Source organism: Leopardus geoffroyi, chromosome D1 (genome assembly GCF_018350155.1).
Source record: "Leopardus geoffroyi isolate Oge1 chromosome D1, O.geoffroyi_Oge1_pat1.0, whole genome shotgun sequence".
In the NCBI taxonomy this organism is placed as follows: Eukaryota; Metazoa; Chordata; class Mammalia; order Carnivora; family Felidae; genus Leopardus; species Leopardus geoffroyi.
This window is the reverse complement of record NC_059329.1, coordinates 21848102-21862117: the sequence shown is the minus strand read 5'-3', so window position 1 is coordinate 21862117 and position 14016 is coordinate 21848102. Positions and strand designations below refer to the sequence as shown.

At 54.6% G+C, this 14016-nt stretch overlaps 1 protein-coding gene across 8 annotated transcripts; it reads left to right on the top strand.

Annotated features, from left to right (window-relative positions):
- Positions 1-357: 357 nt before the first annotated feature.
- ROBO4 (roundabout guidance receptor 4) lies at positions 358-14016 on the top strand. 8 transcript variants are annotated; one of them, XM_045483329.1, is made up of 18 exons: positions 358-647; positions 1172-1318; positions 1578-1735; positions 1931-2051; positions 2286-2435; positions 2535-2763; positions 3022-3134; positions 3857-4025; positions 4170-4352; positions 4463-4505; positions 6401-6537; positions 6655-6918; positions 10334-10441; positions 10568-10721; positions 10860-11105; positions 11215-11600; positions 13039-13245; positions 13368-14016. In XM_045483329.1, exons 2-18 carry the CDS (start codon positions 1253-1255, stop codon positions 13376-13378), a joined length of 2745 nt encoding a protein of 914 aa, XP_045339285.1. In that variant the 5' UTR covers positions 358-647; positions 1172-1252; the 3' UTR covers positions 13379-14016. The 8 variants fall into 8 exon arrangements, with proteins under 8 accessions (XP_045339285.1, XP_045339277.1, XP_045339284.1 ...); XM_045483321.1 differs by having other exon boundaries at positions 956-1318; positions 2308-2435; XM_045483328.1 differs by having other exon boundaries at positions 359-647; positions 2308-2435.

The following is a 14016-nucleotide window of genomic DNA, read 5'->3' as shown; positions in this document are numbered from 1 at the left end:
AGGCTTCCCATCTTCTGCCCTACCCACCGCCTATCCTCGGGCAACCGGGCTGTGGGATGACAATATGCTCCTGCTTCCCTCCCCTTAGCTGCCTCAGCCCACTTCTCTCTCCCCTCAGCTTCTTAGTGCCGTGCCCTGAGCCTCCACCTCTGGGCCCCCATTCCACTCTAGCAGGGAGCCACTCAGAGCAGAAGGGTAAGAACGGCCATCAAGGTTTAGATGGAGGCTGAAAGTTAAAGGACGAAGGCTGTGTTTTGGAACTACGTCATTGTGAGGATGGCCTTTAGGAAATCCCAGACTAGATCACAAGGTAAACTTTAGGGCCGGGGCTGGAGTCAGGGGTGATGGCTAAAGGGTCAAGGGCAGAGAGTTTCTCTCTGCTGGTCTCCTCCCAGTTCTCCAAGGCACCGAGGGCCAGGCAGGAAGCATGGGTTTCCTCAAAGCTGCTTCCCTCCTGGGGCAGAGTCTCGGTCACAAACAACCACCACCACCCCACCCCGCCCCTCCTTCCCTCCGCTGTGAGCTCAGAGCTGCAGGACAAAGTGCCTGAGACCAGGAGAGAGGTCTGAGAGCAGCCATGGGCTCTGGAGGATCAGGCCTCCTCGGGGCCCCGTGGCCCCTGCCTCTCCTGCTTCTGCTTGTCACCGGTGAGTGTGGCCCTCCCCTCTCCTAGCCCCTGCTCCCTTGATCCAAGGCCTGGACAAGGGGAGAAGAGGTCCCCCTTGCTCCCTTGCTTCCCTTTTTTCATGGGGGTACCAGAGATGATGATGATGATGATGATGATGATGATGATGGTGTATATGTGAGACAGAGACAGACAGATTGAGAGCTCTGCAGATCCTTGCCTGGATGCCCTGCATAGCAGCTCTCTCCCCTCCCAGATTGTTAATGGAAGTTATCTTCAGGCAAGAGAGGGCAGAAGAGATGTTCAGGGATTTGGGGGCCCTGTTGGTAGTCGGACTGGGCTCCGCCCCCCTTTCCCTTCCAGGAGGTATGGCTCAGGACTCCCCACCCCAGATCCTAGTCCATCCCCAGGACCAGCTGCTCCAGGGCCCCGGCCCCGCCAAGATGAGCTGCCGAGCCTCGGGTCAGCCGCCTCCCACCATCCGCTGGCTGCTGAACGGGCAGCCCCTGAGCGTGGTGCCCCCAGACATACACCATCTCCTACCAGACGGAACGCTCCTACTGCTGCGGCCCCCTGCCCGGGGACGTGCCCACGACGACCAGGCCCTATCAACAGACCTGGGTGTCTATGCATGCGAGGCCAGCAACCGGCTGGGCACAGCGGTCAGCCGAGGCGCTCGGCTGTCTGTGGCGGGTAAGGCCTGGGAGGGGAGGCCCGGGGCGGGGTGCACCTGAGGCCAGATGCCTGAGGTGAGGACATATAGGGGGATATCTACGAGGGAAGGCCTGGGCTGGGTGAACTGAGGAGGGTGGGGCTCTGAAGAGTAAGCACAAGGCGGCGAAATGGTGGATAGACCAGAATGGGGCCAGTGTGGGAGGAGACACCAAGGCAGGACCTCTGCAGAGGGGAGCACTGGACGTTCCTCCCTGCTGACCCTCCATCATCCCTGCAGTCCTTCGGGAGGCTTTCCAGACCCAGCCTCAGGATACAGTGGCCACTGTGGGCAAGCAGGTGGTTCTGGAGTGCAGGCCGCCCTGGGGCCACCCGGAGCCCACAGTCTCGTGGTGGAAGGATGGAAAACCACTGGCCCTACAGCCAGGGCGGCACGTGGTGAGTGAGCCCCCCTTCCCCATACTTTCTCTGGTCCTGAGCATAACTGGGCACACCCTGAGGGAGTCACCTGCCCTCCAGCCCCCGTGTCCCCTGCAGAATTTGAGGAAGGGAAGGCAATGAGGCCTGAAGCTTCCCTCCCCAGTCTGAGCCCCTCCCACATGAGACACTTCACAAAGCGCCTGGCCCTGACAGGTCTCCAGGGGGTCGCTGCAGATGGCAAGAGCAGAGAAGAGCGACACAGGCACCTATATGTGTGTGGCCACCAACAGCGCAGGACGACGGGAGAGCCGGGCAGCCAGGGTGTCTGTCCAGGGTAAGTCGAGGGTGGTCAGCTAAAGTTAGGGCCTGGTTCTGGCTGGGGTCAGCGTACGTGGGGGTCAACCTGGGATCAGGATCAGAGTGACACGGGCCCCATCGAGAAGGATGTTCCCCAATCCTGGAGTAGAAATAGGAGTGCTCTAGACTGGGAAATCCAGGAGTTGTGGTTTCTCCAAGTCTGGGGGATGTTTCACCCCTCAGTCCCATCACTCTGGCCTACGGCCCCCAGCCCAGCCCTATGCTCTCCACAGAGCCCCAGAACTACAAGGAACCTCTGGAGTTGCTGGCTGTGCATATTCAGCTGGAAAATGTGACCCTGCTGAACCCAGACCCCGAAAAGAGCCCCAAGCCCGGGCCTGCTGTGTGGCTCAGCTGGAAGGTGAGGACCAGGCCCTAGGGGTGGGTGCCAGTCCGAGCTCAAGAAAGAGCCGGCCGTCAACTCCTTGACCTCCTATCCTTCCTCTGGACTCTTTCCCAGGTGAGCGGCCCTGCTGCACCTGCTCAGTCGTACACAGCACTGTTCAGGGTCCAGACGGCCCCAGGAGGCCCGGGAGCTCCCTGGGCAGAGGCCCTGCTGGCCGGCTGGCAGAGCGCGGAGCTTGGGGGCCTCCTCTGGGGCAAAGACTACGAGTTCAAAGTGAGACCGTTCTCCGGCCGGGCTCAAGGCCCTGACAGCAACGTGCTGCTCCTGAGGCTGCCTGAACAAGGTCAGAGACAGATGTCTAAAGGACCCAACAGTATACTCTCTGACGCCTTCTTGTCTGTGGGCCCCTGGACTGTCCCACTCCAGTTTGGAGGGATGGTGGGCCTTACTCCTGGACTCCCTTCTGCCATGGCCAGGCAAGCAGAGCTGCAGGAATCTCCTATTCTTACCAGTGTGGTCTCTGACCGTGCCCCCATCCCAGATCTTTTTCCTAGAGTCCCTTCCTTCAGCATCCCTTACAGCCTCTCTTCCTCCCCTCCAGTGCCCAATGCCCCTCCCGGGGAGGTGACCTTAAAACCTGGCAACGGCAGTGTCCTTGTAAGCTGGGTCCCACCACCTGCTGAAAACCACAATGGCATCATCCGTGGCTACCAGGTACCCCCCCCCCACCTGCCTAGTGGTGCCAGGACATCCTCTTGCCTGGCATCCTGCATACCCTTGTTCTGGGCACTAGGAAGCAGCACCTGTGCAGAGAAGCAAGGAAAACTTGCTGTCGCTGAGCAAGGGTCTGCCCGACACTGCCAGGCACTTTCCTACGTGATCTCATTTCATCTCAGAGTCCGTCCTGGGTTATTATCCCTAATTTATGGACATGGAGAGTGAGGCCAAGGCCACAGGTGCAGGAAACAGAGCAGGAATCAAACCAGGCTGTGTCTGATTGTCAACTTCTAAGCCAGTGGGATCAGAATGTGGCTCTTGGGCCAGCAACACCAGCATCGCCTGACAACTTGTTAGAAATGCAAATCCTTGGGTCCTTCTCAGGCTGATGAATCAGAAACTCGGGGACGGACCTAGCAACCTGGATTGGTAACAAATCCTCCCAGTGACTCGAAAGCACAGTGAAATTGGAGAACCACGGTCTAAAGCCTATTTTAGCAGATTGTTTTTTGTCCCCCCTGCTGTCAGCCTAGAGAGAAGGCTCTCTCACTCTATAGGGAGAAGGGAATAGGAAGTGTGGCTACATCGGGTGGGGGAGTGCTCCCAGGGGAACAGCGGGGCAGGATGACCACATGGCCAGTGGTGGAGGACTCGGCCGCTGGGATGGCGCGGGGGTTGGTGTGGGGGTTGGTGAGTGCCCATTTCCCCTTGTGCCTCAGGTCTGGAGCCTGGGCAACACTTCGTTGCCCCCAGCCAACTGGACTGTGGCGGGCGAGCAGACCCAGCTGGAGATGGCCACCCAGTTGCCAGGTTCCTACTGCGTACAAGTGGCTGCGGTCACGGGCGCTGGGGCTGGGCCCCCCAGTAGCCCTGTCTGCCTCCTCTTAGGTGAGAGTGGTGCCCACCCGTACCCCGCGAGCCCCCATCCCCATCTTCCTCTCGCCCTGTTCCCGCCTCACACGTCCAGCTCATTGTCTGCATGACCCTCATAGCCCCACCCGCCCCTCCCGCTGAGCTCAAATTCCCACATAGAGCGAACCATGGAGCGAGCCACTCAAGAACTCAGCGATGGTCCCTGGACCCTGGAGCAGCTGAGGGCCGCCCTAAGGCGGCCAGAAGTGATTGCTAGCGGGGGTGTCGTGCTCTGGCTGCTGCTGCTGGGCACTGCCGTGTGTGTCCACCGCCGGCGCAGAGCTGGGGTGCACCTGGGCCCAGGTAAGAGGATGGACCCCCAGGTGGCCCAGGCCACACAATGCAGGGGCTTAGATCTCTGGCCAGGTGTTAGGCCCTCTGGATTTAGCTCTCTTCCTTTTGCTCTCTCCCAGGTCTGTACAGATACACCAGTGAGGACGCCATCCTAAAACACAGGTGAGAGATGAAATGCGGCGGGGCTTGAGGTGAGGGGGCAGGTAGAGGGGCCAAGGGGCCGTGGAGCTGGGACAGAGAGTTGGATGGAATGCTGTCTCCCCTACTGCCAGGCAGTTCGGGACCCTACTACCCAAATCTCTCCTGAACTCCAAGTGAGAATTAATTTCTCTTTCATTAGTGTTCCTACCACACCGCTTGACAGTTGAGTAAACGGAGACACGAGACTTAAGTGACTTTGCCCGAGGCTACACTGCTAGTAGCTGGCCTTCTGAATTCCCAATCTAGGACTCTTGTCACCCACCTCTCACTAATCCTCACTACACTCTCCTGCTGACCCATTCTGCTAGGTGGGGAATAACTAGCACGGGACGACCAGCCCACTTTCTCATTTTCTCTGTAGACCCCGGGTCTGCCTAGCAGCGCCTTCGCATTCAGGAAATCACCCAAATAGGGAGTGATCTTCACAATAATCACCCACAGTTCCAGCAGAGGGCGCTCTGCCCCTATGTTCTCAATTTTCACGCCTCGTTCTCAGTGGCAGGGTCAGCTTGCAGGTACACCTGCTCCAAGTGTCTTTGGCTGCCAAAGCAAGTCTGTGGTTATGAGACAGGGTGCCAAGAAAGAAAAGATACTTTTTTGTCCTATTGGCTGAGTTTTACACTAAATAACCATTTCATCTCTCTGCTCTTTTATCTCGTTGGATTTCCTCTGAAGGGCTTCACGTTCCAAATCTGCATATTTCAACAGAAGTTTATCAAGTACCTACAATGTGCCAGACACGTCCAGCCCTTGGGTTACCATTTTGCAAGGTTCCGAGTGGCCTGGGGCCATATATTCCTGCGTTATTCTGTGCTCACTGGCCTTTCTCTTCCAGCTACCTCCTGGCCTTTGTTCTGTCCCCGAACCTTCTCTGGCTCCCCTGGAACTTTATCCCTTGTCTCTGAAGGGGATTCCACTCTGATTCTCTTGTTCATCCATCTCTTTAGCACAGGCTCCATCCACCGGACAGCCATGCCAGCATATGCATGCAATCGAGAGCTAGATGTGCGGAAACATGTATAAGACACGTGGAAGAGGTGGGGTGGGGGGATATTCCACGTTTACCCTGATGGTACGAAGGGGAAAGGCAAAAGAGCAGTGGGAAGAACTAGCCTGCTATGTTCATAGGGAAAGATAAGCTGTTTGGTCTGGCTAGGATGTAGGTTGCAAGATGTATCGGAGTAAAGGATAAGGTCAGGGAGCTAAAGGCCAGACCAACAAGGGTGCTGCTTGCCCTGCTAGGCAGCTGGTAAATGGGGAGCCACTGACAGTTCTAGGCAGAGAAGTGCTTTGGTATGATCTCTGTTCTTGAAAGATTGCTCAGGCAGCCAGCAGGACGCCCGGTTCAAAGGGAACCAGACTAGAGATAGAGAAGGCAAATTCCACGTAGCAAACTCTTGCTCTGCCAGCTGAGTGATCTCACATTTCCTCATTTCAACTCAAAACATCAGCCTTATATGGCAGCCCTTTTACAGATAAAGAACCAGGGCTTAGAGAGGCTAATAGACTTCTTTGCCCGGAGTCGCACACATAGGCTGTAGCAGATGGGGATTTTCACACTGGGTTTGTCTGTCCCCGGATCTGTGTTCCCTTTGTTTCAACACATAGCTGTCTCTCTTTAATGCCTCCTCATTCTGGGCCACTTGGACTTCCCTGGTCCCAGAATAAGAAAGGACCACTGAGTTTTGGGATGCCAGGTCAGAGATCCTAAGGAGTCTGTAAAGGCCTGGAAAGCAGCAAGAATAAAGCTGCTGCCACCCTCTACTCAACCCCTTCTGCTACCCTCTGAACTGGAGGTCTTGTCCAATGATGTTCTCGCTTCACCCCATTTCTTCTGCCCCCCCCCATTGTCCCAGGATGGATCACAGTGACTCCCCTTGGCTGGCAGACACTTGGCGCTCTACCTCTGGCTCTCGGGACCTGAGCAGCAGCAGCAGCCTCAGCAGCAGACTGGGAGTGGACCCCCGGGACCCACTAGACTGTCGTCGCTCCTGTGAGCATGGCCAGTGGGGCCAGGGCTCTGCAGTGGAGCAGGGATCCCAGGGCTGGAGATGGGCGTTGTGGGGGTGGGAGGCACTCACTGTAATTCTTCCTGTCGTTTTTACCACAGTGATCTCCTGGGATCCCCGAAGCCCTGGTGTGCCCCTGCTTCCCGACACCAGCACTTTTTATGGCTCCCTCATCGCTGAGCTGCCTTCCAGCCCCCCAGCCCGGCCAAGCCCCCGGACCCCAGCTGTCAGGCGCCTCCCGCCCCAGCTGGCCCGGCTCTCCAGCCCCTGGCCCAGTCCAGACAGCCTCTGCAGCCACAGGGGACTCCCTTCTCCCCGCTTGCCTCTGGCCCCTGTGGAGGCTTGGAAGGCCAAAAAGAAGCAGGGTAAGGATGGGGAGCATAGACACAGCCTGAAGCGGGTGGCAGGAGGACCAGGAGTGGGAACGTGGTGGGACCGTGGCCTGGAGACCTCGAAGCCAGATGTGGGCTGTATCCCACCCACGGCTTCCAGTTCCCTGCCCTGGTGGACACCAGGTCTCTCCGCTATCACCAAGGCACTCAGCGAGGGGTGTGCTGGCCTCCGCTTTTCTTTACATGGTTGTCTGCTTCCACTCGGCCCACACCAGCAGTGGGCCCTCTTTCTGCATGCAATTGAATTTGGCAAACATTTCGTAAGCACCACTGTAAGCCAGATGTGGGGACACAAGAGACAGTTCTTGCCATCTAAGGGCTCAGAGTATGGTGACAGTGCCTGACCAGCACATAAGGAACTCTAGAACCTGGCGGTGTGCGACTGGTGCTAGCTTGAAGCCTCATCTCCACGGCACTGTGCACGGGCCTCTCCAGGCACTGACTCCCCACTCACTTCCCAGAGAAGATTGAGTAATTCCCTTCTGCCCAGATTCCTCTCCTGAATTCCAGCTACTTGCTTCGCCTTTCCAGAGAGAAATAATTACAGTCTCTGTTTCTTTTGGAACTACTATACGTTAGGTGCTTTATTTGTTTCATTTAATCCCCCCAACCTATTGGCTAGATATTATTTCTCTAATTTTGCAGGTTGGGAAAGAGGATCAGAAATGAGTCACTTGTTCAAAATCCCACAAGTCAGTAAGCTGCCGAACTCAGATTCGAAGCCAAAAAGGTCTGCTTCCTAAGGCCACCCTCTGAGAGCTCCCTTAGAAGATTCGATTCTATCACTATTTTCTCTTGTTTCTGAACGTGGGTCTGAGCCCTACCTGCTGTCTTCACAAGCCTTCTGTGCTGCTTAGTAAGACTTACGAATGTCCTACAGCCAATTCTTTTTTTTTCCCCCCCAGTGGATATAATCCAAATTTCACAGAGACAAAGATGGATACAGAGTAATTAAGAGCTTGTCCAATATCCAGAACTTTATGACTCTAAATATTAGCAAAGCTGGCATTCTTTCCAACTTCGCCTCAGATGTATTGCATTAGGAATCCTCAGTGGGCACAAAATAGCAGCTAAAAAGGGGTTGAAACAGTCCCATTTAAAACCCAGCCTTCCCACGGAGAACAGCACTGACCCGGATTTAATGTAGAGCTCATCTTCGACTGTTAATACTGCTGGGAAAAAAAATGAGAAATTTTCTACAGCCAATTCTTCAGAAAGGTTCCAATTCCAAGATGAGACTTAGGTCCTCACTTCACCCTGTGTCTCTTCACCCCAGCCCCACTGGTTGACCACAGTAAGGCCCCTGGGCTGATGGACACTTAATGGCCCACCTCTGGCTCCTGGGACCTCAGCCACAGCAAGTTCGTGCTATGGTCTGGTCAGAGCCATGGAGTTTGGCTCTGCTGCTGTAAGTCCAAAAGACTGAGGATTCTTTGTCATCTAACACTGGCAAGCTCTCTCAGTGCCCCCTACTCCCTTGACCTGTTTATTCTTTTTTCTTATTATTTGCCCTTAGGTGAGTTTTTTTCTCCACCACTGATATGCTCAGAACCGTACTCTCCTGTGTTTCATCCATTATATAAGGATGTTAGTTTCACTCTTCCAGATACGCCCACTGAATATCCTAATTAATTCATTAATTAATTAGTACAAATATTAATTGCCATTCAGGTGTGCCCAGTGAGATTTGACCTAACCTTCATAACATTTTTATGGTGTAGTTTGCTCAAATAACAGTGAAACTAAGATCCAAGTAATTACAAGCAGGGTGGAAGGAGGCTTTTTGTTATGAGAATCCTTTAGAGGAAATGAATGGGTTGGGACAAATGTGGCCTTTTCTAGGACTGGCCTTTCCTCTTCCTCTTCCACACAAACCAACCAACCGACATGGGTCCCATTTCTGAGCTTTCTCAGGAAGCCAGGCACCAGACGAGACAAAGCTGTTCCGAGCAGAGTTGGAGCACCTGAAGTTGGCCTCCAGAACTCCCTAGATCATACAACAACTAAAGGAAATTTAAAAAACAAAGCAGCCTAGGTACAAAAGGAAATTTTGATGGAGGAAGTCTAGCCATTGTGTGGGTTTTCATCCCAGAGGCTCAGAAGGTCTGGCCACCGTATAGGGATTCCCAGGGGCCAGATAGTCTCAGGGAATGCCGTAGCCTTGATCTCCTCCCTGCTCTGAACCTGCCCATGGTGGCATCCAAATCTTTGAGGACAGCTGTGCCTTGAGGATCCTGCCTGGTCTCTGGTTTACCAAGGAAGGAACCCCCTTCCTAACTGAGCTTCTGATCATATGGCACTAATCTGAAGACTGGTTCCTTTTTGCCTTTACTTGATAGTTTCCTGGTTCCTGGTCTTGAGGAAATCTCTTCCCTCTATCACCCTTCTGGTTCCCTTTTGGCTTAAACTGAGATCCATTTGGGGTTTGGCCTGACCAAGAAGCATGCTCTAGGGTCACTGCACCCAGCTAGGTCTGTTTCTTCAGTTACCTCAGCTTCTCCACTATCAGAGTTCACTGAGAGCCCTGTCTCTTAAGTGGCCATGTGAGCCAGATGGTAGCCGCAATCTTGTGATTCTTCTCACCTTGTGTTTACATCTACCTCTCTCATATTAGCCATCTCTTTGTTCATTCATTCAACAAATATTACCGAATATCTATTGGTAGGGCACTGTCTCCCTGGGTGAGACCAACACTCTTCCTATTCTAGAGGTCCTCTCCTCCTCAGCTGACTCCTGTCCCACTCGGCATGGTGTGGGGTTGTCTTACCTACTCAGCTCAACTTGACAGTCCAACCCTTCTTCCCAAGTGAGAAACACTCGGGTTTCTCGGGCAAGGTTACCCACAACCATGTGAGATATTTGTAATGTGAGAAATGGAAATTAACAGATTCTCTTCAAGAAAAGAAGGGATATTTGTCTTCACAGACCCAAAATTCATGACAAGAGTAGCAAGGTGGGGGGATAAAGATCAGGAAGATTGGGATGTATACACGAGGAAAAGAAAGTTGTCCAAGTATCTTTTAGGCACCAGGAACTTTCCAATCTGTTTTTAGAAATAAATTAAAATTGGCAAAACTATGGTTTCACTAGGTGTTCCCAAATGAAACTGGGAGCCCAGAAAATTTAGTGGATTTGCCTGAGGTCACACAGCAACTATGTAACTGCGCTGGGCTGTGAGCGCAGGTCTTTTGACTCCAAGCCTCGTGCTACCTTCCTGCTTGGAGGAAGGGGGGTGGGGCAGAGGACGCAGGGAGGTTCTTCCCTCTTGTCTCTGAATTCAGGGACCCTAACGCCTGACTGAATGACAAGGCTGAACATAGGGCCTGTGGTTGGGGTCTGAAAGGCCCACCCTGGCTTGCCCCCCACCCACTGACTCTCGCCTTTGCAGAGCTGCACCAAGCCAACAGCTCCCCGCCCCTCCGGGCCAGCCACCCTATGGAGTTCTGGGCCTGGGAGTTGGGGAGTAAAGGCTCCAAGAACCTTTCCCAAAGTCCAGGTAAGAGGAGGCCCTGAGAGGAAAGTGAGGAGGTGAGGCAGGGTGTAGGGGTGGGAGTGGGAACAGGAAGCTGGGGGACAGGGTTGGGGCTGGGGCTCATGGGGGCCCTGCCATTCTCACCCCTAGGCTATTGTTCTCCAGGAGCCGTGCCCCAAGCTCTGGTTGCCTGGAGGGCCCTGGGACCGCAGCTCCTCCGATCCTCCAATGAGCTGGTTTCGCGCCCTCTACCCCCAGCACCCCTCGCTTCTCGCGGAGCCTCCACTCAGAGTCAGCAGACCCAGTAAGAGGGCATGGGGTGAGGAAGCAGGGGCAGGGGACTGGGGTGTGAGGGGTCTTTGCTGTGCTTGAACAGGGGCTGGGGGAGGGGTGAACAGGGGCTGCAGTAATGACCCTGTCATCACTCTCTTACCCCCATCAGGCCCTCGGCGGAGCCCCAAGCTCCCTCCTCCCTCCCACTGCCAGCCGCCCCCCTCCCCATCCCTGTCCCCTCCAGTCCCCCCAGTCCCTCCAGCCCCCAGGCCTCTTCCCTCTCTGGCCCCAGTCCACCTTCCAGTCGTCTGTCCAGCTCCTCGCTGTCATCCCTGGGGGAGGATCAGGACAGTGTACTGACTCCTGAGGAGGTGGCCCTGTGCCTGGAGCTCAGTGACGGTGAGGAGACCCCCAGGTGAGTTGTCTGAGGGATGACCAAAGGACCGCAGATACGCACACAACAGGGGTATGCTTATCTCAACTGGAATGTCTCTGCTGTGCCAGTAGACCCACCTCAACCATAGCACTGTGTCCCATTTTGCCTTTTCTAGGAATAGTGTCTCTCCTATGCCAAGGGCTCCTTCACCCCCTGTCACCTACGGCTACATCAGCATCCCGACAGCCTCAGAGCTGGCGGACGTGGGCAGGGCCGGAGGAGGGGTGGGGTCCGAAGTGAGGGGCTTGCTGTGCCCACCCCGGCCCTGCCCCACCCCCACCCCCAGCGAGGGCTCCTTGGCCAACGGCTGGGGCTCAGCCTCCGAGGACAATGCCCCCAGCGCCAGAGCCAGCCTTGTCAGCTCCTCTGACGGCTCCTTCCTTGCGGACGCCCACTTTGCCCGGGCCCTGGCAATGGCTGTGGACAGCTTTGGCTTTGGTCTGGAGCCCAGGGAGGCCGATTGCGTCTTCATGGGTATGTGAGACCACCCTGCCTTCCTCCTCACCCCACCCCTTGGAATGAACTCAGATCCCATAAGAACCCCTCCCTCCTTTTCCCCACCAAGAGGCAGGGCTTCCTAATCATTGTCTTTGTTTTTGTTTTTTTTAAGTTTGTTTCTTTATTTTGAGAGAGAGAGAGAGAGAGCCCTCGTGAGCAGGGGGAGGGGCAGAGAGAAAGGGAGAGAAAGAAGTCCAAGCAGGCTCAGTGCTGTCAGCACAGAGCCTGATGTGGGACTCGATCTAACGACCGTGAGACCATGACTTGAGCCGAAATTAAGAGGTGGGTGCTAAACCAACTGAGCCACCCAGGCGCCCCCCAATCATTGTCTTTGTGGTTATCCTTAAAACAGCCAGCTTTTATTGAATGATTACTATGCCCCAGGCCCTGTGATAACTGCTTTATATACATTCAATATTAACAACTCTATGAAAAATATTCTTTATCTTTCTCTTCCAAATGAGGGAACTGTAAGTCAAACAGGTTTTTTAACTTGCCCAAGGTTGCCCACAAGAACAAGGACAAAATGTTCAAGTCTAAAGCCCAGAGGCAGCCAGTTGTATTGCCCTCCCCCCAGGTTCCTCGTCTTACCCAGACACCGATCACCAGGAAAGATTGCTCCCCACCTCTTCTATTTACTATTTACTCCAACCCCCTGTTCCAGATTCTCCTCATGATGGGAACTTCTGTTTTCTCTCTTATTTCCCACTGTGCTTGCAAGCCCTCCTCTTGTCCTGTCTGTGGCTGGGGTAAAGAGAAGATGGGCTCACTCCTTCACATGTCTACCAGAGTGGGACCATTATCTCCATGGCAACAGAAGGTAGCTCAGGGCTCCCCATGCCCCTTCCTCATACACTCTGTCAGATCCCCTATCGCCATCTTATGAACCCCAATAAAAACAACCAGGCTTGTAGTAAACGGGAAAGCAAGGATTATCCAGGGTAGAAGTGCCCACAACAGAGGGAGAAGAAAGGTGCCCGGGAGAGGAAGGGTGAAGGGAAAGAGTATGGATAGAGGGCCAGAGCTGGGGGGCACCTGGGTGGTTCAGTCAGTTAAGTGTCTGACTCTTGGTTTTGGCTCTGGTCGTGATCTCATGGTTTCCACACCTGCTTGGGATTCTGTCTCCCTCTCCCTCTGCCCCTCCCCCCACTCACACTGCCTGTCTCTCTCAAAATAAATAAATAAAAAAATAAAAAGAAGGCCAGAGGTGGGCTAGGAGGAAACAGTTCAAGCTATTCTCCCTAAGAAACAAATGGACTCATTCCAGTGGCCCCCAGAATTGATGGGCCGAGTTGGGGCTAGGTTATCTTCTGGGTTGGATGTATGCCTTAAGCAGGTCCTAAGTGTTCTGCCCCAAACTGGTCCCTCAGAGTGAAGGCCAACCCTCCACAAACAAATTGACCCTCCCTGACAGATGCCTCCTCACCTCCCTCCCCCCGGGATGACCTCTTCCTGACCTCCACCCTCTCCCTGCCCCTGTGGGAGTGGAGGTCAGACTGGTTGGAGGACATAGAGAACAACCACAGCCAGCGGCTGGGAAGGGGGCTGCCTCCCTGGCCCCCCGACTCTCGGATCTCTTCCGGAAGAAGTCAGCTCAGCCGTCCTGAGCCCAAGGCCGGCAGTAAGTGCCTGTCTGCCATACTCTTGATGGAGGGATTCTGGGGAGGAGCCAAGAGGGAACCCCTGGGGTTGAAGAGGTGAGATTAAGGAGGGTAACTCCATTCTCCTTCAACTTCCCTGCAGGCTCCTCATGAAGTGCACCTGAGACAGGAGATGGCCAAGAGGAGAATCAAAACCACCCCGCTGAGGAGTGTCAGTCTTGGCCTGTATTCTCTGCAGCTGGGGGACCACCTTGCCTCGCCACCAGGACAGTTCTCCTTCTGGGATTGTGAGAACAAATGAAAGCAAAACAAAATAAGAGCAAAGCAGACCTGGAGCCCCCAGTGAGCAAAAAGTCATCTCGGCCTGACTCCTACCCCTTGCTTCCTCCTCTGCTCCATCCATCCCAAGCCGGGTCTTGTGGCCTGAGAAGCAGGCTTATCTCCTGATCTCCCCACCCCCCCACTTGCATCACCAGAAGTGGAAGAACCAGAGATCTTCCCAGACGACAACAGCATCTTGTGGGACAGGCTGGTTAGGGAAGGAGCTTTATGGAGCCATGCCTCTCAGGAAGGCACCTTTCCTACGTAGGCAGGCTCACTTCTCCCCAGCCACACCCGTAAAGGAAGGATGGAGGAACACCCAGTGAGGACCAACCTTGTTTCCAAGGCAGAGGGTCCAGAATGGACCTAGGGAGGGAGCCAAAGGAAGGGTGGTGGGAAAATGTGGGGCCAACACCCTCTTCATACTGTGGACTCTATGAGCTTAAGAAATTGATACCATTAAACTGAAA